This window comes from Syngnathus acus, chromosome 8, assembly GCF_901709675.1.
Source record: "Syngnathus acus chromosome 8, fSynAcu1.2, whole genome shotgun sequence".
NCBI lineage: Eukaryota > Metazoa > Chordata > Actinopteri > Syngnathiformes > Syngnathidae > Syngnathus > Syngnathus acus.
In genome coordinates, this window is record NC_051093.1 from 298125 (window position 1) to 324473 (window position 26349).

The window sequence follows — 26349 nt, forward strand, 5'->3', positions numbered from 1 at the left end:
TATTTTAAGTAGGACTCCAGAAATGTTCTTTTAAATGCAGCTTTCCTTTTCTTAGAAGTCGTAGCCTCTTCTTCCGTCTCCTCATTGGGCTTTTTTCCCTTTCCGAAGAAGCTTTCCAAATATCTCTGTTTCTTGCTTATTTTTGCTTGCTTTGCGGGCTCGACTGAGGTGACATGTCACGTGACTGAGACGAGCGTCTTGACCTGAACCGACGGATGTAATTGGGAGAGAATTGCCAATTTTTTAAATATTTCTCAAAATAAATTACTCATTTTTGCTACCTTTGCGGGCTCGACTGGGGAAACATGTCACGTGACCGGGACGAGCGTCTTGACCTGAATTAATTGATCGTCGATAAAAATGTGGTTTTTTTTTTTTTACTGTGTGGCTTGGCGACCCGGTACCAAGTGACCCACGGACCGGTGGTTGGGGATCTCTGCTGTAGAGTATTCACGGCGAGCTTTACCAACCCAAAGGAGAGCTTCTTCCGTGCTTCCACGGGAGTGTCAAACAACATGGACACCGGGGACAGGGTCAATCATGGGATATAGGAACAAGGCGACACAGGAACACGGCGAGCGAGGATCAACTTGAAGAGTCAAAGTGGGACGTTTTCAACACTTTTCACTCAGTGTGAAGTATTTCAAACAAAAGTGACTGTAGCGTTTGCACTGTTGACTACCTGCAATACGTGCATGCTCATCAGCACCGTGTAAGACCTCCTTTTCAATACTTGTTCTTTAGGTGACATAAATCTTCATTTTCATAGTTGTCAGTGGGTTCTTTGGCGGGTTCTTTTGCTCCACATCGGAAGGGAAAATAAAAAATTCCTTTATCGCTGGACCCAATCAAGAGGGGAGGGGGTACCTGAGGTCTCATCTCTGTGTTGTGATTGTGGTGAATTTGCACAACATTTCTGTGTTCAATGGAGGTGGGTGGCCAAGTTTGAATGGCGTTTTTTTTTTTTGGGGGGTGGGGGGGGAGTCAATGTCAGTTCTACTCCCCCAGTCCTTGCCTGTCCTGTCCTAATGTGTGTTCTGCCTTCAGACCGACAGGCCGAGGTGATCTTGCTTTTCACAGCTGAACTCTGAAATCATGCAGCATGCAAATGTACAGTTTCATTTGTTCATCCCCTCCCCCCCACTACTAGCAAGAGACAATGACTAAAAAATAAATGAATTAAAAAAAAAAGGAAAGCAACCGGCTCTTTATTTCACAAAACAAGAGTTCAACAACATACGAGCACAGTGTGTGTAGCCTCACTCTCACAAAGCGCCCCGGATCGCTCTTCCAGTCTCCTCCCCCCTGCTGCCTTCACGGCCTCCTTAAGCAATCGGAAACTACTGAACTCTAACAATATACAAGTTGCTACACTAAATAAACTATATATCAAGTAACTATAACATAGTTTATCGAACCATCTGTGTCACTCCAAATCATTAAATCCATCGAAATCTTCGTCCTCTGTGTCAATCTCTGTCCTCTGTTATAAACAACTCCTGACTCCGGAAGTCAGTGAATGGAGTCAGACTTATTGTCAGTTGCGGTTCCAATTATTCCACAGGCCTAGTGCGACCTCATGCGGTTTAAAGTGGAAATAACATGTGAAGTGATCAACTATACTAGTAAGTAAGTAATGTGTTAATGATCAAGTAATAATGTGTTCATAATTTCACATATAAGTCACTCCTGATTATAAGTCACACCCCGGGCCAAACTATGAAAAAAACTGCGACTTATAGTCTGGAACATATGGTATGTGAAGCAGTTTCTGTCAAGATGTGTCAGAAAAGGTCCTGCTTTTTGTGACACCGCGTCTTTTAAATTGGCGACGGTGTGGCCGAGGACCTGGGCACAGAGTCCATGTACCTGCGGTCCTGCTCGTCCAGGCCGGGTGGGCTGCCCGTTGCGCGCTCACCGCCGCCGTCCGGGGTGATCAGGGGCGTGGGGAAAGACGTGCTCAGCGGGAGGCGAGAGAGCATGTTGACACACAAGTCGGAGTTGTCAGACTCTGTGCTTTCCGTCGTCTCTCTGATGCTTGCGCCCACTGTGGACACATCAAAAGGTAGCCTGTGGGTGGTGTACAATGAGCACTTGAATCAAACTGATTTGACTGGCATGCTGATGCATCTGTTGCTGGGCTTTGGAAAGGGGGGTGTGGGATTGTGGGGGAGGGGGCCAGCAGACAGTCGCCCCCCAATCAGATAGAATGTCAGGTCAGCAGCCTTGCTGTGGTGTGGAATGCGTGTGTGCTGAAAGCGGCAGCACATTCAGGCAGGCGGGGACGTGTGTCCAGTTGCCACGCACGCTGCTGAGTCAGCATCTCAAGGCGCACACGAGGGAATTTGGCGAGCGAAGGCCGAGAGGCAACCAGGTTCCGAGACGCTCGTCTGGGTCGGCTAACGCCAGTTAGCATGCCAGTTGTCATTCAGTCTCACCTCGCTTCTCCAGCCGAGCCCAGAATTCATTGACGGCCTTGGGAATGTTTCGGGTTAGCCTCAGGTTCTTCTGCCACTGGCGCAGCTCCTGCACATGAGGCTGCGCCCTGACCTGCACACAAAGCACAAGCGCATACCATCGTCATGGTTCCAATGTTGCACAGGTGCAACTTTTGGCCCTTCTGTCAAGCAAAATCAGCGCTCGCTCACACCAGCCTGACAAAGGCACACAGACGAGTTGGCTCACCTGACAAAAGTGGACGTTGCTCGTATCCCTGTAACGTGCTATTCAAAATGCCTTCAAATTTGGACACACCGGAAAGATGGCATTCAATGAGACGCCTGTTTCTTGCACAGCGACAACTCAGGCTCAGCTGATAGCCCCCAAAGAGTCTTAGCCATCAACTGTATGTGTGTGTGTGCGTGTGTGTGCGTGCGCGTGAGACAGGCATGGATGGATGGATTAGCGAGCAGTGCTGAGGCACACAATGTAAAGACGATTACATAATAACGTTGAGACCCTGCAGCCTTCGGTAGAGCTTGACAGGAGCAGGAACAACAGACATGTATTAAACGTTAGCTTGTTTCCCACTCGTCTCCACTGTGTGCAATGTTTTGTTGCGGATGCAAAATAACAAACACACACACACACGCTCTTTTTCCAATTTCTGTTACACTGCAGTCAAAGATGCATCACGCAGGTTATATAACAGATGATAGTGTAAGCGTGTGTGAGCGCGTGTTGCGAAGAGCAGCAGCGAAGGGCTGACAAGAGCAGAACATTTGGATGTCTAGAAACGGAATCCATCCAAAAATATTTGCTGTTGAAAATAGAGGACTGGCTCAAGGAGGGATTTGTTTTCCTAGTTTGTCTTTGTAGTCATAGTCACACTCTTGTGCAATGGGATGGGATGCAATGCAAGAGCTGGCGTTCCAGACAAACAATTTGCAACAACGCATTGGCCATAGTGGAGCTCCTTCTGGCCATCAAGGAGCAGTATAAAACAGCCCAATATCTACTATCGAGGGAGGTGGTCAGGAGTTGTTCTTCTGCAAACCGCAGTAACTTTGGGGCATGGGTTTTTGGGAGCGGCCCTTAGCCACTTGGCAGCGGGAAAAATGCTTTGTGATTAACAAAACCGAGTGAACTCGTATCTCCAGGTGCAGTGACATGTTTAGTAGTGCAACCAATCCAATCCTTTGCGCCCCTTGGTAAGCACAAGCTTGGGAATGGCTCTCGACGATAAATGCCTCCTCGCCGGTGTCGCTCAAAACTCAGTAAACCTAATTTTGTGAGCACAAGACCGATTGAGCTCGTCAGTGAATAATCGCTTCCACCCAGAAACCATTATGCGGCTTTTGCATAGGCACAACGTGACTGCCAAAATGATGACACGCACACAAACAGGCACAGAGTCGCCGCATGCCCAAAATATCCTGGGCAGCTTCAATAAGTAATGAGGCTCTTGTGTCCTCCAAGATGCCCCAAGTGCTACGTTTGGAGGGAATTAGGGTGATTGGTTGTTGCTTGTTCCTCAACACGCAGCACTTTGGGAGGAAGACGGTTGCTCTGCTCGTGCCTTAGCTTTGAGCATCTGAGTGGATACGCAGTTTCAACTTGCTGGTCGTGTATATGTGTGAGCTCGTGCCCTCACTGGGACCGTCACATGCAGAAAAGTCAGAGCATAGTGTTAGTGCTGAGACATTCGTCCTTCTACTAGTGTGCCCAACTGTCTTATCGGGAGGGCGGAGAGCATAGCAGGACTTGCACCTTGAACGAGGTCTCACCATGGTCAAAGAAATGCTCAAACAACAGTTGAACGAGAAATAGAACAATAGCCAGCGTGGCTCAGCTGACTGCTTTGAGCACGTGACATCCAGGCGAGGAGAGGAAAGAGAAGAAACAGACGCCAAGATGCTAGCGCCACATTAGCGCGTGTGCAGATGGCAATGTCTACCTTGGGACTGTGGCCGTGTGCTCAACTAGCTTAGTGCAGCCAAGCGTCGACCAGAAGCCAGGAGATGCTGAATTTGACCCTCCCCCCCTCCCCGTCCCAGACTCATTGCGCCCTCTACTGGTCAGCCACGGGTACCGCACATGTGGTTTCCAATCTCGGCTGTGTGATGTGTTTTAGTCAAGCGCACCTTGTAGCCCCTCCAGAAGGACTGGATGATCAACGCAGCCTGCCCGTCACTCAGCTGCAGGAAGAGCGGGATGGGCGGCCTTGGACTGGCAACGTGGGGAAAAAAAACAAAAACAAGCGTGTCATATGACTTGCCACTAGACGCACAATGTGCTTCAGACAGGAGCAATCGTCTTAATGTTTTGCATATGCCTTCATTATAAATTGCACTCACTGCATGCTGAGCCAGGCTCTGACAAATGGGATGTTGTTGAACTGACGGGGGGGCTGTCCTTGTCGGCGGGGATTGTGACTGAGTGAGAGAGCAAGGACAGAAAGGCATCACCTCTGGCTTCCTCCCCCAAAAATATAGCAAACGAGAAGACATGAGACTCACTTATACAGCCACTCCACCAGGAAGTCAATGGGGTTAAACGTGATGACTTTCTTCTGAAACGCAACAGAGATACAGGACGGCGCTATGCTGCCCAAGCACTACAACTATTTGCAAAACAGATTTCAAGATGACTTTCAAGCTTGTAAGCTTAGAGAGGCAATGGAGAGAAACAAGTTGGTGATGTCATTGGCAAGTGGCTGATTCGAAAGAGTTGCAAACAGGAAGAGGAGTGGCAAAATCAAAAGTAAGACCAAATCAATGGTGTCTGTTTGGTGTGACTTTTGGTGTCGGAAAAGCAAAGTGCGCACCTGCAGACAGCCTTGCTTCTCTGCTTCTTTCAGCACAGCCGCAAGTGCGGGCACCAGCACAGGGAACACTTTCTCTTCCATGTACTGCGTGACGGGATCTGACGCATGCCGCCACCGCCGCCGTGGCCATCAGCACCTCAATCATTCCATTCAAGCAAACAAATGATGCGGCGGTCTTACGTTGGAACGATTGCGCGCAAAACGAAGGGTGGGCTCGCTTTTTGTGGCTCAGAGGAGGATCCACTCCAAACACGGAGAAACCGGCGTGGGCGGGGTGGTGCAGAAGCGGGTCCAAATCGAGCAGTAGCGCGTTCTCCTCCTCCTTGTCATCGTCCATCAATATCTACGCTTAAGAAAGTTCAAGTTCAGGGAAAGCAGGAGCTGCCAGTTTTAAACAGGGCATCACAAGTCTGCTATGTGTTCCATGAAACTGAATGAAGTTCTTCCAATGTTAAATTTTCTTTATTTTGTCCAATCAAATTTGAGCCTCTAGCTGTTGTAGTAAGTAGCACTTGTGGTACGCGGGCTTCCTCTTTTAGGTAATCAATATACAAATGATGTCTGTTTGGTGCTTGCTATGCATACAACCCGTTCACAAGCTTACGGTGATCCCCCAGAGTAAGATGTTGACTCATATTTAACTATTTGAAAAAATGCAGAAAAATGGCTTTGGTCTGGCTTACATTGGCAGAGGTGTGTGAGGTGCTGCTGTCTTTGGGTTCTGAACCGGTCCCAACAGGACAAAGAGGACATGGCAGTGCGGCTTCAAAGTCTGGGAAGAAACACATGAAGACAAAAACGAAATTTCGAAAACTCCTTTTGTGGCTTCCTGATTAAAATAGTCTTAGCTTAGCGCTCTAAACATTGCCTCGAATCATCCACTTCATTTGAAAAGGAAGAAAAAATCCAGACACTTTGATTTGTTCTGTTTTATAGCTTACACCACATAACGCAACTGTGCACACACACATTGTACATGTGTGACAATGATAATAAAGATCTATTCTATTCTATTCCAGGATACGAACATTAAGATCAAAGGGAGAAAGTTTTTTTTTAAATCTCATCACGTAATCGCACTATCATGCAAAAGGCAGGCACCTCAATATTATAAAAGGCATATAAAAATGTTCACGCCATTTGAATGCTCCACAACTCATACATTTGCGCGGTTACGTTTTCAACGCTCACTCGAGTAGAGTCGTTGCTGAGTGTAAACAAGAGCAACGTTTCAACCTGAAGGTTATGCACGCAAGCCACAATCATGACTCCGTTATTAATGAATTGAAAGAGATCTTACCGGCACAAACCTCTTCCCAAAGGGACCTTTTGGCACCGGCTGGGTTTGGAATTCGTGGGGACTCGTCGGGTTGGTGGCTGAACATGATTTCGTTGCAAATTGCTCAGTTGCAACAGAAGACTGGCATATATTAGCCTTCAAACTCACTCCTCAAGTATCCATGAGCATTGTTAATTGGGAACACGAACTCAACCCTGCCCGTCATCGCTTTAATCGCAGCCTGTTGTGAATTAATGTTGGCTCGTGAGTGAACGATCCGTTCAAAAGAACGGATCTTTTCAGTGAACGAGAGTGAACGATTCACTTCCTAAAGTCGTGAATTGCATTTCCTGTTCACCAACGAACGAATCAGTGAGTGAGTGATTCGCATTTCCAGTTCATCGCGAGAAGGGATCAATCAGTACGGAAGAGGATTAGGGCCAGTGAAGAAGAAAAAAACGAGGGGTGACAGGGTTCTGACTTTCTTTCTCAGAATTCTGACTTTATTCTCAGAATTCTGACTTTAAAGTTGGAATTCTGACTTTAAAGTCAGAATTCTGAGAATTACGTTTTTTTTCTTCACTGGCCCTAATCCTCTTCCGTGGGTGAACTGCCTTCCCGTGCATCAACGGATCAGTCAGTGAACGTGTTGCGTCTCCTAGCGTGAAGCCAGAATGTAGATTTACGATTTACTTATAGTAGGTTTTAAATAACGTGTATGCATATATAATAATAATAATTCATTAAATTTGTATAGCGCTTTTCAAAAACCCAAAGACGCTTACAGGGAACAAGGCAAAGACATACATGAGGGGAGGGGGAGGGGGACGGGGAAGAGACAATGGGATAAAATTAAGAAGAGGAAACCAGTTCTGGGTAGGGGAGGTCATAGGCTTGAGAGAAGAGGTAAGTTTTTAGACGGAACTTAAATATGGGGAGTGTGGGTGAGTCACAGACAGACTGAGGGAGAGAGTTCCAGAGGGGTGATGTGCAGGAGAAGGCTCTGTCACCGAAGGATTTGAGTTTAGATTTTGGGACTGTCAGACGTGAAGTATTGGAGGATCGGAGGGGACGGTTGGGGCAGTAGGGGACAAGGAGGTCGGATAGGTAAGTGGGAGCCAGGTGGTGAAGGGCTTTGAAGGTAAGGAGTATCTTGAAGATGATACGCTCCTTAATGGGGAGCCAGTGAAGAGAGTGGAGAAGAGGAGTGATGTGTTCACAGGACCGGGTGTGGGTAAGGAGGCGGGCAGCAGAGTTTTGGACTAGTTGAAGTCTATGGAGTGAGTGAGCAGTGATTCCAGTGAGAAGGGAGTTGCAGTAGTCAAGCCGGGATGAGATGAAGGCGTGGATGAGGGATTCAGCGGCAGGGAGAGAGAGGCAGTGCCGGATTTTGGCGATGCGTCGGAGGTGGAAGTAGGAGGTCTTAACAACTGAGATAACATGAGGGTGGAAGGACAGTGTGGGGTCAAAAATAACGCCAAGGTTGCGTGCCAGAGGGAAGGGAGTGATGTTTGAGGAGTCAATGGTGAGTCAAAGTCAAAGTCAAAGTCAAAGTCAGCTTTATTGTCAATCCCTTCATATGTCAAGACACACAAAGAAACCGAAATTCCGTTTCCTCCATCCCACGGTGACGAGACATACAAGTAGGCGACACAAAACAAAAACAAGAAGGCACAAACCATAAATAATAAATAATAAATAAAATAAAATGAGCGATGAATAAATAACAGACCAATAACCCATTAAATAAGAGGGGCAAAACCGAGCCAGTGCGCATACAGCAAGAACAGGACGCTACGCTGAAAGGGGGAGCGAGTTCAGGATCCTAACAGCCTGGAGTACGAAGCTGTTGGAAAGTCTGGTGGTGCGGGAGCGCAGGCTCCTGTACCGCCTCCCAGAGGGCAGAAGTTCAAACAAAGAGTGAGCGGGGTGACTCACATCACTCACAATCTTGGTCGCCTTGCGGGTGAGATGGGAGGTGTAAATGTCCTTCAAGGAGGGGAGAGAAGCACCAATAGTCTTACTAGCCGTTTTCACTATGCGCTGCAGGGCCTTCAAGTCGTGGTCAGTGCAGCTGCCACCCCAGACAGCAATACAGCTGGAGAGGACGCTCTCAATGGTGCCGCGGTAAAAAGTAGTCATGACGGCCGGAGGAGCCCCCGCTCGCCTGAGTTTCCGAAGGAAGTACAGGCGGCGCTGGGCCTTCTTCGCCAGCGACGCGGTGTTGGTGGACCAGGAGAGATCCTCACTGATGTGCACCCCCAGGAACCTGGCGCTGCTCACTCTCTCCACCACAGCACCGTCGATGGTCAGCGGCAGGTGTTGGGCGTGACCCTTCCGGAAGTCAACAACAATCTCCTTGGTCTTGTCGACGTTCAGCAGGAGGTTGTTGTCCCTGCACCACGCGGTCAGAAGGTCAACCTCCAGCCTGTATTGAGTCTCGTCTCCCTTGGTGATGAGACCCACCAGAGTCGTGTCGTCAGCAAACTTCACTATGCGGTTGCCGCTGCAGGTGGCAGCGCAGTCATGCGTCAGGAGGGTGAAGAGCAGCGGACTGAGCACGCAGCCTTGGGGGGCCCCTGTGCTCAGCGTGATGCTGGCGGAGATCTTGTCGCCAACACGTACCACCTGTGGCCTCTGACAGAGGAAGTCCAGTAGCCAGTTGCAGAGGCAGGTACTGAGGCCCAGCTTGTCAAGTTTGCCGATGAGACGCTGCGGCACAATGGTGTTGAAGGCAGAACTGAAGTCCACAAACAGCAACCTCACATACGAGTCCTTCCCCTCCAGGTGGGTGAGGGCCGAGTGGAGGGCAGAGCAGATGGCATCCTCAGAGGACCGTTTGGCCCGGTACGCAAACTGGAAGGGGTCAATGGTGGGGGGGAGAACTGACCGGATGTGCTCCAAGACAAGCCGCTCAAAGCACTTCATGATGATGGGCGTAAGTGCCACGGGGCGGTAGTCATTGAAGCAGGACGGAGCAGGCTTCTTCGGCACAGGTACGATGGTGGCAGCTTTGAAACACGACGGGACGATGGCCTGCTGCAGGGAAGTGTTAAAGATGTCCGTGAAGACACCCGTCAGCTCACCAGCGCAGTCCTTCAGCGCTCGACCCAGGATGTTGTCCGGGCCCGCCGCCTTACGGATGTCGATAGCGGCAAGCGTCCTCCTCACGCTGTCGGCGGAGAGGCACAGGAGGGGCAGCTCGTGGGAAGGGGGAGTGGCCTTCAGCGGGCAAGTGCTGTTCTGAGCGTCGAAGCGAGCAAAGAAGCGGTTGAGGTCATTGAGCAGACGGACGTCGCCATCACAGCTCTGCGGCGCGGGCTTGTAGTCCGTGATGGTCTGAATGCCCTGCCAAAGGCGCCGTGCGTCCCTGCTGTCTGCTGTGAGTGTGATGTATCCAGTTTTATTAAGGGAGGATTTAGTGCCTATGAGGAGGAGCTCTGTTTTGTCACTGTTGAGTTTGAGAAAGTTGTGGGTCAGCCAATGTTTTATTGTAGAGATGCAGGTTTCAAAGTGGGTGAGGGAAGGGTTACGGGTTGGTGCGGTACGTATATACATAGATCTGGGTGTCATCAGCGTAGCAGTGGAAGTCCAGATTGAGTTTGCGGATGACATGACCAAGGGGAAAGAGGTAACAGATGAATAGGAGTGGGCCAAGAACTGAGCCTTGGGGGACCCCTTGTGTAACTGGGGAGAGGATGGATGTGTGACCGGAGAGAGAGATGAACTGGTTTCTGTTGGCGAGATAGGAGGTGAGCCAATCGAGTGCAGTGCCCTCAACACCTAGTTGGCGCAGCCTTTGGAGGAGGATGGAATGGTTCACAGTGTCAAAGGCTGCGCTAAGGTCAAGTAGTAGTAGGATGTTGAGGGCACCAGAGTCTGCAGAAATGAGGAGATCGGTGGTGACTTTAACAAGAGCTGTTTCGGTGCTGTGAAGTGGGCGGAATCCGGACTGGAAGGGTTCATAGAGGTTGTTGGACTGGAGATGGGTGTGGAGTTGGGCGGAGACAATGCGTTCAAGGGTTTTGGAAAGGAATGACAGGTTGGAGATGGGACGGTAGTTGGAGAGGTTGAGTGGGTCCAAGGTGGGCTTTTTGAGGACGGGGGTGATGGCTGCAAATTTATAGACAGTGGGAAAGTGGCCAAGGGATAGAGACTGATTAAAAAGGGTGGTGAGGTGAGGGAGGAGGACAGGGAGGCAGGCCTTAGTTAAGGTCGTTGGAAGGGGGTCGAGAGAGCAGGTGGTTGTCTTGGATGCGGTGATGATGTCTAGGATGGTGGAGGAGTCGACAAGGGAGAAGGCAGTGAGAGAGGGGAAGGGCGGGAGGTCAGGACGGTGGGGCAGGAGAGCAGGGGAGGTGGGGGAGGAGGAGTTATTGATGGTGTCGGTCAGAGAACTGTTGATTTGGGCGATTTTGTTGTTAAAGTTGACAAGGAAGGAGTTACAGAGGGCGGGTGAGGAGGCTGTCTTGGTGGCCGGTGGGTGGAGCAATTTGTTGATGGTGGAGAACAGTATGCGGGGGTTCCGGTTGGTGTTATTAATGAGAGATGAGAAGTAAGCAGATTTGGCAGCAAGAAGAGCATCACAATAGGAGGAGATGTGTTGTTTGAAGGTTTCAGCATGGACGGTGAGGCGGGTTCTTTTGTAGAGGTATTCGAGTTGACGGCCAGTTTGTTTCATGGAGCGGAGTTCCAGGGTGTACCAAGGGGCAGAGCTAGTGAATGTAACAGAGGAGGTTTTCCAGGGGGCTAGGGAATCAAGGGAGTCAGGAAGGATGTTGTTGAGCACGGTGGCAAGGTCATCAGGGGAGGAAGAAGTGGGGTCGGAGGGAAGGGCAGAGGATAAGAGCTGGCAAAGCGTGATTGGGTTTACAGTCTTGATGTTGCGGTAGGAGATGGTGCGTTTTGTGGAATTATGAGGCGAGGGTAGAGGGGCGGAGAAGAGGATGCAGAGATGATCTGACAGTGGAAAGGTGAGAGGACGGGGGTTGGATGTGAGTGGAAAGGAGGAGCATACTATATCCAGGGTGTGGCCTTTGGTGTGGGTGGGGAAGTTGATGTGCTGGGTGAGATGAAAGCAGTCCAGAAGGGAGATGAAGTCAGACGTCAGTGGAGCAGTTGGCTGTAAATGCATATATGTATATGCCTAAATATTGTTATCCAATATATCGACTGCAGTTTGAGATGTACTTTTATTATTATTAAATATTATTATTATTATTATTATTTTAATAAACATTTATGTTATAACTTGTCTGGTGTTTTAGTCCTTGTTTTTATATTCGCCAATTAAAACATAAAAATCAGATATTTGGTTCACTGCTTTATATGACAATATGTATATGTGTTTTACGTTGTTATATGAGTTGGTGCCCCCCAAAATAACAAATGTCGGCATAACGGTTTTTTTCAACCTTTTATTCAAACACAAACACATTCGATATAATAACACCATCAACTACAAGCCAACAAATACAAAATTAAAACATCAATGTCGGCATAGCGTGTGTCGGCTGGCAATGGCTTAGCGGCATTGCTGTCTGTCACTCTTTCGTGAATCTTCGCGAACGACCAATCAGCAGCGAGTGATAGATGGAGGAGGGACTTTACGAGTCAGTGACGTAGTTTCCCGTTCACGAACGAGTCAATGACGCAACTTCCCGTTCACGACCGGGTGAGAGAACGTTGAACGATTCGTTTGAACGAATGTTTTGAGTGAACTGATTCTAAAGATTCAGTCCACTTAAAAGAACTGGAATGCACACCACTATTGTGAATGTTGTCGGCTCGCGGTTGGTAAGCAGCCGCCGGTCGCTAAGGTTTTAAGTTTTTGTAAAGATGCTCGCTCGTGTATGGGCACGTCTCAAGTCTTAATACGTGCCTTGTAACGAGGAAATGAGCGAACGAAGGGGACCCCTTGTTCATGTGACCACTAGGAGGCTCCCAAGGACGATTGATAGTTTGGAGTGCAATATTTGGGAAGGACAACGGCAGGAAAAAATGAAGTGATACAAAAGCTTTTTACTTCAAAAGACACGTGATCCCACTTGATTTTGTGACTGTTTTAATCACCTTATTTCAGGCACCGGGTGGCACAGTGCTGCACTGGTTAGCACTTCCGTCTCACAAATACGAGTGCGCGGATTCGATTCCACTTCCGGCCCTCCCTGTGTGGACTTTGCATGTTATCCTCATGCCCGCGTCTCACTGAGCGTTTTCCGGTCTAAAAGCGGTCTATTAGACTGCTATATGGCAGAGAGGGGACCAAGTCACACTTGTGCAGTGCTTCTCAAATAGTGGGGCGCGCCCCCCTTGGGGGGCGCGGTGCAATACCTGGGGGGGCGCGTGTGACCCTGGGGAACAGGCATTTTTTTTTTTTAATTTTTTTTTTTTTTTGGCAGTACTAGAATAAAGTGTAATTGCGCATTTACTACAGTAGGCGGCAGTGGCGCTCTCATTGTTACTTCTGTCACGTTTGCGACAGTGCAACATTTTACGACTTACAAGACAACAGGTTTGCCTTGGTTAGCACAAATTGTTTAATTCACCTTGTTTTGTAGGTTCAAGTGTTTTATATATTGTGCTCCTGAGTTAATGTTGCTGAACTGAATATAAATAAGTTGTTATTTTTTTAGTTTTTGTAGTTTATTAGTTATTATAATTATTAAATATTATTTATTGATTTGATTTAATTTTGCAATGGTGCAATTAGTTGGTCAAACATGTTTACAGTTTAAACAAGGATTTATTTATTCTTAATTTCAGGCATTGATGCACTTAAAATCTTTTCTGTTGCAGACTTAAAACACGATTTGATAAAGTTATTCTTTGTAAGTTTGACCATATGTCTTTCTTTTTTTCTTTAATGTTAATAAGGATAAAATGTTATGCAGAGATGGATAGTCACGGTGGGGAGTGGGGGGCGCGAATAGTTTTCTTCTTGCTAGGGGGGGCGTAACAGAAAATAATTGAGAAGCACTGCACTTGTGCAAGTCTCAAGTACGTCTCACGTCTTAACCTTCAAGTCTCAAGTAAGTCCCAAGTCATTTTTTTCTTGGGCAAGTCAAGTCAAGTCCTTAAATAGGTCAAGTCCAAGTCAAGTCCTTAAATAGGTCAAGTCCAAGTCAAGTCCTTAAATAGGTCAAGTCCAAGTCAAGTTAACTGTAGTTTTTATTTATTAACTTGCTCCATATTAAATCATATTTACTTAATTCAGTTTCATCATCATATTCATTGCATTAAAGCTATATATACACACCTATTTAGATAAATGAAAAGCACTTACTTGGCAGAATGGCTCTTCAAATGACGGACAAAGTTTGAAGTTGTCGTCTGGCTGTCCGAAATGTTTTTGTTGCATATCTCGCACTGTGCTGTCCGTCTTTTGCCGTCATAAAAGTAATTGCGATAGCCGGAGGTGATGATGACTCGCGGTACCGCTCCCGCTGACATGTTTGCGCATGTCTGATATAAAGGGGCGTGATTCTCCAATAAACACGTTCGGTAGGTAGAGAGGGCACGACTGATTGATTGACAGGGTAGTGATCCAATCATGACAACGCCATTCTCAGTCTGCGCTCCTACCGTGTTATCTATATTATTTTTTTAAATGTATTATTAATTTTATATTCACACTGAAAACATAAACTAAATAACACTGAAGTCATTCAAGTCATCGTGTCTCAAGTCAAGTCAAGTACCGAGTCTTTAACTTCCAAGTCCAAGTCGAGTCTCAAGTTTTTTCATTTTTTGTCAAGTCAAGTCACAAGTCATCAAAACAGCGACTCGAGTCGACTCGAGTCCAAGTCACAGTGACTCGAGTCCCCATCTCTGCTATATGGTACCTAGAAGTTGAAGAGGGAGCAACAACAACGTGTACATACTCTTATTAGTTCATACATAAGTAACTATCATTTTAATCAATGTGTAAATATTCCTAGTACCGTTTTTCCCATGTATAATGCGCACCCTAAAAATGGCATGTTGCTGCTGTAAAAAAGCCTGTACCCATGTATAATACGCACCCAAATTTTGACTCCTACTTAAGTCCGTAAACGTAAAATTATTTCAGAAAAAAGATAATCTTTGGGAACAACCGGATGTTATTCTGCCGGTCAGTATCACTGCGCATGCGCTAGCAAACTCGATAGCGGAGAAATGTTTCGGATTTGTGTAGCAAACGAGCAGGTGATCGAGAGCATTGTGTTCGTATGGAGCGCGTTTGAAGTGAACAGCAGAGAGGAAAGGAACAAGGCAAAGTGTTGTGAAATAAAATATTACCTGTAATACGCATTTTGTTGTTTGCTGATTGAAACTGCTAATTAAACTGTGAATTGAAACTAATAGGTAGAGAACTGAAGTCTCGCTCTTTATATAGCTGACGTGTCTTGCGCATCCGTTCTGCGCATACTGTCATGGCGGCCTCCGTATGATATCCGGTCTGCGATGGAGATTAAAAAACAAACAATATTTGACAATAACACACCATCAAGGATTGCATCATCGCATCAAACGATGTGTCGTCAATTATGAATTTTACTGACTAAGTGTGTTGGGCAGGATGGCTGAATGCGATGCGCGATTGACAACAAACAAGAAGAAAGGTGATTTCAAGTTTTATTTCGAGGGAGATTTTCTTCAAAAATTGTTGTACCCATGTATAATACGCACCCAAGATTTTAGGACAATAAATTAGTTAAATTTTGCGCATTATACATGGAAAAAAACGGTAATTTTTATACTTTTTATGTCAATCAATGTGTAAATACTCTTATTAATTTATATAAACATAGTTGCTCAATCAGAACACTGACACAGCACACAGAGCTCAGTTAACTTTCCATGACACATAGTCACAAAATATTCAGTAGATAACAGGACATTCAGGTGATAACAGAACAGATGTCTACCTCATAAGGACATCCTTCTTCTTTCCTTCTTTCCCCCTCCCTCCCTAGTTCCTGCTTTTGGTCAGTATAAAGCCTTCTGATCTGGAGTGTGACGTTGATGTTTCATCTGCTGAAGTGCCTTGTGCACTGACCGCCATTAAACAACCCAAGATCTTGCAAATAAAGAACCAACTGTTACTCCAAATCTTTGTTTTCCTTGCTCTTCTTCTTCTTTCGTGTAACGTCAGATGTCCAACTCGGTGTCGCGTAGCCATGCCCGCATCTCTGGCCCTAGGTCAGGGGTGGGCAAACTTTTTGACTCGCGGGCCGAACTGGGTTCTAAATTTGGACCGGAGGGCCGAACCAGGAGCAGATGGACGTAGTGTTTGTGTGAAGTAATATAAGCGACCTGTAAAGGTCATTGCATAAAAGATTTTGGCCTTTAGTAGGTAGTAAAGCATGGATATTCCAAACAAGTTTTTTGAAAACAAATTTATTTATTAACAGCATTAAAAAAAAAAAAAAATTCACTAAAAAACTGCTATCAGTGATTCTCATAAAATACGACACTGTTATTATGAATAACAGTCTCCATCACTTCAGTGCCTGCAGGTCAGATTAATGAAAGATGTTTATCTTATGAGATCACATCAAACATTCTGACCAAATATATCATCTTGAAGAATCGGTGAAAGCATACATCCAAATAAAGTAATCAAAACGGCAACACGGTGAGGGGTATCTGAAAATCAGAGCAGAGTTTTAACTCACAAACACCTGGTAACAGAGGTGAGGAAACGGGAAACACTTCCTTAAAGTAAGCCTTAAGAACTTTACAGGTTAAGATTAGTCGCAAACAGGTGGTGCATCAATGTCCTTGAGCATCCTGCATTGTTTGAAAATGAGAATGGTCGCTAGTTTCAATCCCTGCTATGTGTACAAATCATATTCAAAATGCATTTTTTTACAACAAACTTGAGAGCCTCCCCTTCATTTTCAGTGGGAACAGTGTTGTTGGTCTCCCTTTTTTGCTAGTGCGTCATAGTCTGGAGTAAAATTTGTTGTGGCAATTCTTAGGAGAGATCCGAGGTGTTGGTCCGTTTACCTCGATCTGTGACGGGTTGATGTTGATGTGGCTGAACGTCACGTCGCGTACGTCGAGCCAAATTGGCCACTCTTTTTTAAACACTCGGCACTGTGTCCACCTTGCTTTTCCTTGGACGACTCATTTTAATAGAAGGATTCCAGGGGAAGGTTTGTGGGTGGCTTTAGCGTAAAACTGTATCGGAAAGCTCAGCGCGCGAATTACAAGAATGCTGTCGTCACAGCCCACGCTCTAAATTCGGGACTGATACAAATAGAGCGCGAGTGCGCCATGTCCGTACTACTGAGTACGTACACGCACTTGTGAGTGTGCACCGAGCTTTCTGACAAGGCTTCCGGTAGTAAATGCGCAGGCGAGCGGTTCCCCATCTACTGGGGAAACGCAGTCATTGCAGGCAAAATGACCAAAAAAAATGTTTAATAATACAATTTGTTCAGGGTTGGCGGGCCGGATTAAACGGTCCCGTGGGCCGGATGTGGCCCGCGGGCCGTAGTTTGCCCACCCCTGCCCTAGGTCGAAGAGGCTGGCTTCCGAGGGTGGTCCATATAAGGGGCAGATGTTGATTATATGGTCGGCGGTCTGCTCAGGGTCACCACACTCGCATGCCGCACTGTCCGCCAAGCCCCACGTCTTCATTGATGACCCAAAGCGACCGACCCCAGTCCGTAGGCGGTTCAGCGTGGTCCATTGCCGGCGTGGTAGGTCGTCTCCTCCGATGGCGCCATCTCCTGGGTCCCAAATGTAGCGGTGGACTCGGGAGGGTCCGGCCGACTCCCACTCCTGCTTCCAAGCTGCTGCCAACCATGCATCTCTGGAGATATCCTCAGAGGTGGAGTTGAGCATCTCTTGTGCTGCCTTGTTGTAAGGGTGGCGGGACTTGAGTCTGCTTGGAGGTGCTGGTGTTATTGTGGTGTTGTGCAAGATGTGCCAGTCATATTTTTGTGCCTTCCTGGCCAGGGCGAGGGTGGCAGCCTCCCGTCGGAGGCCGGCCGGTGCTATTCCCGCGAGGACCGGCAAGAGGGACACAGGAGTAGGTTTCAAGCATCCAGTTATTATCCGGAGGGAGGTACTAATAGCCACGTCGACCTTTCTCGCATGCGGGCTTCTGCTCCAGACTGGGCTGCAGTATTCTGCTGCAGAGAAGACCAGGGCTTGAGTGGATATTCGCAGCGTCTTAGCGGAGGCTCCCCAGGTTGTTCCAGCGAGGCGGCGGATCAGCGCGGCTCTGGATGTCACCTTGGCCTTGACTTCTTCCAGGTGTTGTTTGAAGGATAATGACCGATCCAGACGCACTCCAAGGTACTTCGGGGCTTGCTGGACCTCCAGACATTTGTTGTCAACGCGCACCTCAAGTTCCCTCCTGGCTTCTCTGGTGCTAAGGTGGTATGCCGCTGCGACTGTCTTTCCGACGCTGAGCTGTAGACGCCACCTCCGAAGGTATGCTACCAGTGTGCCCATGTCTTCATTAAGACCCTCTTCCATCGCCTTCCACGTTGGTCGGCTCAGCATGATGGCAAGGTCGTCTGCGTAGCCATACTTTCTCGATGCTGTATCAGGTAGGTCGTGGATGTAAACATTGAACAGCATCGGCGAGAGGACAGACCCCTGCGGTACCCCGTTCCTCAGTCTTCTGAGCCTACTGCACTGGCCACTGCTGGTCTGGAGGATGAAGCTGCGGTTGGAAATTGTCTCCATGATGAACTTCACCATGTGCCGGTCTGGTATTGTCCTCAGCAGCTTCAGGTGGAGTCCCCGGTGCCACACGGTGTCATATGCAGCCGTCAGATCCAGGTACACTACCCCAGCTTTCTCACTGTCCTGGAAGCTGTCCTCGATGTCCTGACAGAGTAGTGTTACCTGGTCTGCTGTTGATCTTCCATGACGGAAACCAGCTTGTTCCCGTGGGAGCTGTGAGTCCACCACTGACTCGATGCGGCTATGGATCATCTTCTCCAAGATCTTAAATGGGACACAGAGCAGCGAGATTGGTCTGTATGACTTAGGATCTTCTGCAGGTTTATTTGGCTTCGGCAGAGCTATGACAGAGGCACGGCGCCAAGTCTTTGGGAGCTTTAATCTCCGGTAGCATGATGTAAAGAAAGCACAGAGCCAACCAGATGTTGTTGTGCTCTGGTGGATGACAAACTCTGGGTGGATGTTGTCACGGCCAGGGGATTTGCCTGGCTTGAGCTTGCTCAAGGCCTCACTGAGTTCCTCTGCTGTGAATTCTCCCGAGAGGTTGGAATCGACACTGGCCGTCCCGAGAGGCCAGACACCTCACACGATATCAGTCGGGCAAAAACTTTGTCAGCATCCGGGAAGCGGCCGTTCTTCAGGAGATGGGATGCAATGGCATTTGCTGTGACTGGGCAGCTGTGGGGTGTTGTATTTCTGCCTGTGAGCTGGTTGATGGTCTGCCACGCCTTGCGACTAGAATGGGTGAAGTCGATTGATTCGATGACTTCTGTCCATCTAGCCCTACGGGTGATATCCAGCTTCTGGAGCAGTGCTGCTGCAGTCATGTCCACCTCTTCTCTGGAGCTAGCCCTCTGGTGATCACACAGAAGGCGGCTGCATTCCTTGTCCCAACCCGGGATGTAGTTCCTGTTATAGCCCCGTGGGATGGTCTTCTTTGCCGCACCCAGGAGGACCTGGCAGTAGGCTGCATAGGCCGCATCCAGATCGGCTGTGTCTGGGTCTGGCAGGCCAGCTGACCTTCTTTCAGTCTCCTCAGCATACGACTCCCAGTTGGCCTTTCGCACTGGTGGAACCGGTACCAGGGAAACCCGTCAAGCGATGGAACTTTAATGATGGATGGCCGGTGATGTGATCGGGGAAACCTATCCAGGATGCGTCTCTCCGGTTTCGGGTCGTTACTGTGGCAGATGGCGAAGGCCAGGTCTGGGTTGGTGGAGGTGTTCCAGCGTGCAGAGAAGAACGTTGGAGGCTCCTTGGGGTCGTACAGCAGCAGAGCATCAGTGTTGGAGGCCCATTCACTCAGCGCCACTCCATTAGGTGTTGTGTGGTTGTAACCCCAGTCTGTGTGCTGACAGTTGAAGTCACCTGCATAGATGGCAGGTGCAGTTATTGATGGGAGTGATGTCACGGACAGCTCCGATGGTGGGGGTTTGTATACGTTGACGACTGATGTTTCCTGGATTTTTGTAGCCAGCCACTCGATGTTAGAGCCTGGTGGGGATTGTCTGCTGGCTGACCAGCTTAATTCAGTCCTGACGAACGTTGCCACACCGTGTTGCTTGCTGTAGATCAGTGGTTCCCAAACTTTTGCAGGCTGGCGCCCCCTTTGGCTCCCCAGTGAATTCCTAGCGCCCCCCCCCCCCAAGGACCGCCATTTATATAAATAAATAATACATTTATATAAATAAATAATACATTTATAATATCATTACCATTACGTTGAATTAGTGGGAGCACTGAGTTTGTTTCTCAGAAACGAGCCGGTCCCATCTAGACGTAATCGGAGACAATGACACCCGAAGTGATTTAAGGTTTGTCTTTTATTGCAGGATGCTTGGTCTCCATGTGTTGAAGCAGTTTTGAATGCTTCACTGCCTGGTTAGTTAGCCTGTCGCCACATATTAGCTTTGCGGGCTCGACTGGGGAAACGTCACGTGACCGGGACGAGTGTCTTGACCTGAATTAATTGATCGTCGATAAAAAAAAATTCTGTGCGGCTTGGCGGCCCGGTACCAAGTGACCCACGGACCGGTACCGGTCCGCGGCCCGGTGGTTGGGGACCACTGCCCTAACCAGCTTAACACAACACGGCGCGTTCTGGCGAGTCCCCAATTTCATGTTGACTTGAACTCAAGATGATGTTGACCGCCAGAATGCGGTTTTTATTATAAGATAAAATTCAGAACATTACAAGCTTGAAATTACAAACCTGAGCTTTTGCTTTTGTAGTCTATGCTGTCGGATCTGACTGGGCCAGAGCGGCGTGTTGTGTACAAATCGACTGCCGCCCCCCTACCGCCCCCCTACCGCCCCTTTCTTCCTCACCGCCCCCCCAGATCTTTCCACCGCCCCCAGGGGGGCGGTACCGCCCACTTTGGGAACCACTGCTGTAGATGGACCCAGCAAGATGGAACCCAGGAATCTTGAGGATGTTGTCGGATGTGCAGTGTGTCTCCTGCAGGAGCAGAACCGCTGCCTCGTTGGAATCAGCCAGGTGACGCAGGACTTCGAGTTTGGCGGTTGTTAGGCCCTCGACATTGAGTTGAAGCACTGACAGGCCTCGGTTTTCGACGGTCGGGATGACTGCCCGTCCGCCGGTCCTAAGCCTGCCAGCTCGAGCTCGACGAGCTCGACGTTTGGTTGACGACATTCGTTTCACAAGTTGGTCTTGCACCATTACTTGCTACTTGCAGAGGAGGCCACGTGGAGGCTGTCGTCTTCTCCTTGCTCAATGACGGACATCTTGAACAAAATGCAATTGGTGACCCCTGACGCGATGTTCAGTTGAGCGATTTTTGGACAAAGAGGGGGAGAGCTTCTTCTGCGATCTGGAGGCCTGGGGCCCACCCTTTCAGGTCAGAAATCTTTTTCATTCATAAACGGTGGCCTCCGCACCGTAGTGGTATTGTCTTTCACGACCCCAAATTTAATAATTTATGTGGAGATGGTTGTTTCTTTGTTGAAGAGAGTTAAAACTTCTGAGGTGGAGTCCGGAGTTTTCTTTTATGTTGTGTTAAAACTTCGAGGTGGAATCCGGAGTTTTCTTTTATGTTGTGTTGAAACTTCCGACGTGGAATCCGGAGTTTTCTTTTATGTTGTGTTAAAACCTCCTAGCTGGAATCCGGAGTTTTCTTTTAAATTGTGTTATGTTGAATAGTGTTGTCTGTGCTGTTGAATACGTGGTCTGTGCTGGTGTTGTTTGGAGTCCGTTGAATTGATATTGAAATTGTCTGTGGAGAGAAACATAGTGTTCCGGCTCTTGTATTGTCTGTATTGTGGACGGCCGGTGGCAGGGCGTTGGCTCTGTTGCTTATATGTTTGTGCATAATGTTTGTGTAATTCGAATACCATCCCGGAGTCCCCCCAAGTCATCAGTGAACGGCTCATGACCTGGCGTATCCCCCTGGTGAAATGCCGGTTTGCTACGCTACTCAGTGGATATGCCCCCAACCTGGATGCTGATGGCAACATCAAATATGCCTTTTACAAGTCTCTTGCAGCTGCCCTATCCTGATTTCAACGCCCGAGTTGGCACCGATGCCAAGCTGTGGACTAAGGTAATCAGAACCCATGGTTCTGGAAAGATAACATCTTGGATGCACCCGCGATCCAAACATCAGCACTTGCTGGACTATATTATAACATGGCAACAAGACCAACAAGACATCTGCATAACCCGGGCCTTGCGTGGGGCTGAATCCTGGTGGTCGATGGTCACATCAACTGATCAGATCGAAGCTGAGGATGAAAACCCCCACTGTCAGGGTTTTCCAGATTATCTTGAACGTATGATTATGTTGGAATGTAACCTGTAATAAATAACCTAGCTATATTAGTTTTATGCTTATGTTGGAATGTAACCTGTAATAAATAACCTAGTTTGTCCCATCCTACACAACGTCGTAAAACACCCCCTGCTATGTTTTGACGAGAGGTCAAGGGCTTTCTCTCCATCCAGTCCACTCTCACCCCCACCCTGTTTCTCTTAATAAAAATGCTCTTGCAAGAGGCCAGAGTCAGACCTCATTCGATCATCGCTGTACGCACAGCGAGGAATGACTCTCCACCTGCAGGTGTCTAAAAGGACTTACTTGTCTCCCGTGTGGTTCTTGCAAAATAAGTTAGAGTGAGCACCACTCTAACATTTTGGTGCCGTGACCCGGATCCCTCATACCCACCATCTGGCTGATGGAGGAGGACGTGCTGCATTGTCGACAAGCCAGTGTCCATTAGGAGGACCTGGAAAAGAAAGTCCTGGGAAGAGAATTCTTCGCTGGGCCAGCATCTTAGGTCTGCCGTCGTCTGACAGAGGTGGATTGACGGGATCCGGCAGTGCAACGAACCAGGGGACAAGTAAGTTAAAGCTCTAAAGTTGTGTGATTGTGTTGTTGTGATTGTGTTGTTGTGAAACGCGTAAAAAGTTAAAGGTGCACGAGATATACGGCTTTGGTTTGTCCGAGCTATGAGATATACGGCTTTGGTTTGTCTGAGCTATGAGATATACGGCTTTGGTTTGTCCGAGCTATGAGAAATACGCCTTTGGTTTTTCCAAGCTAAGAAACAGCTGGGATTCTAGTCCCAGTGGAAGGAACGGGCTAAGAAAAAACAGAGCTTCTTTTTCTTAATTGAAGAAGGGCATAGATTCTTTTTTTGTCCGTTTTTCCAAGCTGTTTGCATGAAAGTTGTGTGGTTGAGAGTGTGACTGGTAGGATAAATTGACTAGATAGCAGTTCTAGCATTGATCCACGGCAATAACACAGGCTAGTAATTTGTTGAAAGGTCAATTTAAACCTGCATTGAGGATCCTCAAAGAAAAGAAAAAAAATTGGAAAAACTAAAACTACTAGAATTAATATGGGAAAAAGGAACGATAAATCTCTAGCTCTTGAAGGAGATGAGAAGTTCATGGCGAGTAGATTTCTAATTGTATGCAATACATGCCGAAGTGGAAGAAAAAGTATGGAGTACAAGGAAAGTTGAAAGTTCAAATGTGGAACGTTGTGGTAGAACTTTTGGAGGAGAGTGTGGCTAGGAAGCCAAAGGGACTGAGAAAGGAAAGAAAAGAGAGAGAATTGAGTTGTGCTAGAGTGTGGTTGAAAGCTTCACAAGAGAGGAGAAAACAAATTCAAAAAACAAAAAATAGAAAGGTGAAAAGTGATGAGGCTGCGAGTATCAAAAAAGGCGAAAGTTCCGATGTATTTCATGATGAAGATAGATGAAGATGCAACGGTCTTCTTCCAAATTTCCCAAAGGGGCAGAGGAAGAGTTAGAGACCAACAAGGCCGCAGGCCGCCATTCAATTCAAACTCCACATTAAATTTGGACTGTTGGAACTGTGGGAAACGGGGACACTTGGCAAGAGTGTGTCGTCATGTAAAACAAAACCAATCAAAGGGCGGAGGAAGAGGCAGAGGAAAAGTCACATTTTCAGCATGACAAGCTTCCTCCCCTTTGACCGCTCATGCTAATACAGAGAAAGAAAGAATAGATGCCCATATGACAGCAAAACATGTCATTGTCAGATTATTAGAATTTTTTTTTAGATTATTAGAGCTCCTGTCCATACAAGAAGTATGACAATGCTGTTTGTATGCCCAATGACAAATTACCAGAGATCAAATTGTGTGCACACTAAAGTTAAAATTTGCAAATCAAGTGGTCAAGAAATGCAACTTTCTTCTAGAAGATAAATAAAAAATTAGAATGTGCTGTCCTCGTGTGCGTGGGAGGGACCAGCTCATGATCGACTGCAGGAAATGGCCAGCCTGTGACGAATCATTGGTGCTGGGACCTAACTTTCGCGCGCGAGAGCTGTGCATGTGTGTGCGTATGTGTTAAAATGATGAAAATTGGCTAAACCTTTAGTGTAAAGACATTTGCTAGACTGTGCTCTTTTGCACCGAGAGAAATCTGTTTGCGAGCAGAAACTGATCCACACCAGTGCATGTTAGTGTCGAGCCTTCATGAGAAATTCGAAGAAAAAAAACGACAGAACATGCTTTCAGGAATTGGAAGAAGCAAAATTGTGAATTTAGGACATTGCAATGCTACATTTAATAGGAATAATTGATTAGTTGTGTTATAAGATTATAGAAACCTCTATATGCGAGCTAAATCTGAGAGATTGAGTTCTTTAAATTTAAAAACATAGAAAAACTTCTGATTAATTTGCCAGCAGTTTTTTTGTGTGTGTTGAGTTTTTTTTGGATTGGTGGAGTGTTCTATCAGGAACCTTGAGTTGAAGATGGTGTATGAATGTTGTGTGGGGGGCTTGGATAAATTGGGACCAATGTGATGGAAAGACTCCTTTTTGGAGACTGTGTGTGAGATGCAAATGAGCATTGATGAATGATTGCCCGAATGAAAGGAAAATACTGGTTGAATGGTTGAAGTTGTTGGCGACTACTATGGAAAATTAGTAGAGCGACTTTGATGAAAGAGTGATTTTGAGTAAGTTAAATGCTAAGAAAAAAAAAAAAGAAAAACATTGCTTTTGGATTGATAATTAACTAGAGAAAAAACTGGAGAACCAGTAACACATGCAGAAGATGTGTGAACTGGGAAATTGAGAAGCGTTTTGGAAAGAAAGTCAAATTAAATGATGATGGAATCATATGTAGTAAAGAACACATTCTCCCAAAAAAGTTTGTCAAGGTGTGAGGCATGGGTGTTGCCAAGCCTCAGAAGGATGGAGTGAGTAGGACAGATAGTGGAAGATAGTAATAATACAACACTTTACAACATATGGATTTTCTAATACATTTGGTGTTATACTGTGGTAAATTTTTATTCTGGTATCATACAATGTATATCTCACTAGTAAGCCTAAGTGTGACCGGGTCATGTTGCGGGTCAGGTTCGTGCGGGATTGTTTGGGCCTTGGTCCATGAACGTAGACTCATTGGCATGAGACACATATGGTTTCCATTAACAACTGACACAACACAACACACAACTTTGGCCTATGTGTCCTCTGCATCCATTGCAGCCTGGTCATCCTGGATAAGGGACCTTCCCATCTGTGGTCTCTTCTCAATGTTTCTCATTTCCCCGAGCTGGAGTTTTGAGTTTTTCCTTGCCCTCTTGGGAGTTTAAGATCAGGGGATGTTTGAGAATATTTGCCATTTTTCACGTCCTGAGTGTTGTTAGTCACCTAAATGTTGAACAGAGGGTGTGATTTACCGAAGTCAAATTCCTTGTTTGGCACGCTCAAACATGGCGAATAAAAACCCTTGAATCTTGAAGATATGCACCGTGTAGAGTTGGGGAGGCTGACTGTGGGGTCATAGATCATCCAACAGCCCTGTGTGCGCGCACCCAAGTGAAGGGAAGCGCAAGGGGGCGAGACACTTCTCTCTGACATCGGTTGAACAAAATCTTTCCCCAATCAGCCGTGTGTGACTGAAGTTTTCCTTCCCCAAGCCAGCCACTTTTTCACCGTTTGTTTGGAAGACCAGCTCTTTGGTTAGGAGGAATCATTAGGAAGTGCTCAAACTCTTCCCGCAAACACTCCTATCTGCCCAGTTCAAAAGGGCAATAAAATTGACTGCAAGAGTTGCAAAAAGCAGACGAAGAACATTCCTTGGCAGGTAGCATGATCAGGGCCCTCAAACTGAAAGATGTGTCAAATGCAAATTTACTGCCGCCTGATCTTTCTTCCCCACAGGTCAACAACCGCTCCAAGCCAGGAGACTGAGACGACATAAAGGTCGTCAAAAAGGACAAACTGGGCCAGCCATGGTGGGAGGGACCATTCCAAGTCTTGCTGACTACCCCCACTGCACTGAACATTGCTGGAAGGCCCAGCGAAGTTTCACCTCAGCCACTGGACGTTACAGAGAGTGCTGTACCCCATTTTCGGAGTAAGGGGAAGGCTAACATCAAAGGGGCCTCATCGTTTAGGGTGGGGCGTCTCAATGTTGGTGAAGAATGGAATCCATAAGATCCCCACTCTGACTAGGCAATGGGAAATATCGGTGTCTCTGCCATCCGAGTAGCAACGGGGCTCCATATGCCAGGTGGATCCTCTGCTGCGTTGTGGTTGGAGCATGCTATGGTCTATGGCAGGGGTGCCCAATACGTCGATCGCGATCGACCGGTCGATCGCCAAGCC

The 26349-nt window shown here is 47.3% G+C and overlaps 1 protein-coding gene and 3 long non-coding RNA genes across 5 annotated transcripts; 1 reads left to right on the forward strand and 3 right to left on the reverse strand.

The window, feature by feature from the left end:
- Nucleotides 1-889: 889 nt before the first annotated feature.
- On the reverse strand, nt 890-13056 carry LOC119126184. Its single transcript, XR_005098613.1, has 2 exons — nt 12821-13056; nt 890-1462 (listed from the first exon to the last, which is right to left on the reverse strand). It is a non-coding gene; the product is annotated as an uncharacterized LOC119126184 (long non-coding RNA).
- iqck (IQ motif containing K) lies at nt 1007-6802 on the reverse strand. 2 transcript variants are annotated; one of them, XM_037257269.1, is made up of 10 exons: nt 6567-6802; nt 5950-6038; nt 5447-5609; nt 5267-5364; nt 4959-5011; nt 4797-4874; nt 4584-4668; nt 2439-2550; nt 1963-2047; nt 1007-1932 (listed from the first exon to the last, which is right to left on the reverse strand). In XM_037257269.1, the coding sequence occupies exons 1-10, from the start codon at nt 6649-6651 to the stop codon at nt 1821-1823; spliced, it is 960 nt and encodes a 319-aa protein (XP_037113164.1). In that variant the 5' UTR covers nt 6652-6802; the 3' UTR covers nt 1007-1820. The 2 variants fall into 2 exon arrangements, with proteins under 2 accessions (XP_037113164.1, XP_037113163.1); XM_037257268.1 differs by having other exon boundaries at nt 1007-2047.
- Nucleotides 13057-13429: 373 nt separating the features above from the next.
- On the forward strand, nt 13430-15896 carry LOC119126186. The gene is made up of 3 exons (XR_005098615.1): nt 13430-13531; nt 15807-15812; nt 15887-15896. It is a non-coding gene; the product is annotated as an uncharacterized LOC119126186 (long non-coding RNA).
- Nucleotides 13742-25024, reverse strand: LOC119126180. Its single transcript, XR_005098609.1, has 3 exons — nt 24865-25024; nt 24111-24115; nt 13742-13751 (listed from the first exon to the last, which is right to left on the reverse strand). It is a non-coding gene; the product is annotated as an uncharacterized LOC119126180 (long non-coding RNA).
- Between the last annotated feature and the right edge of the window lie 1325 nt (nt 25025-26349).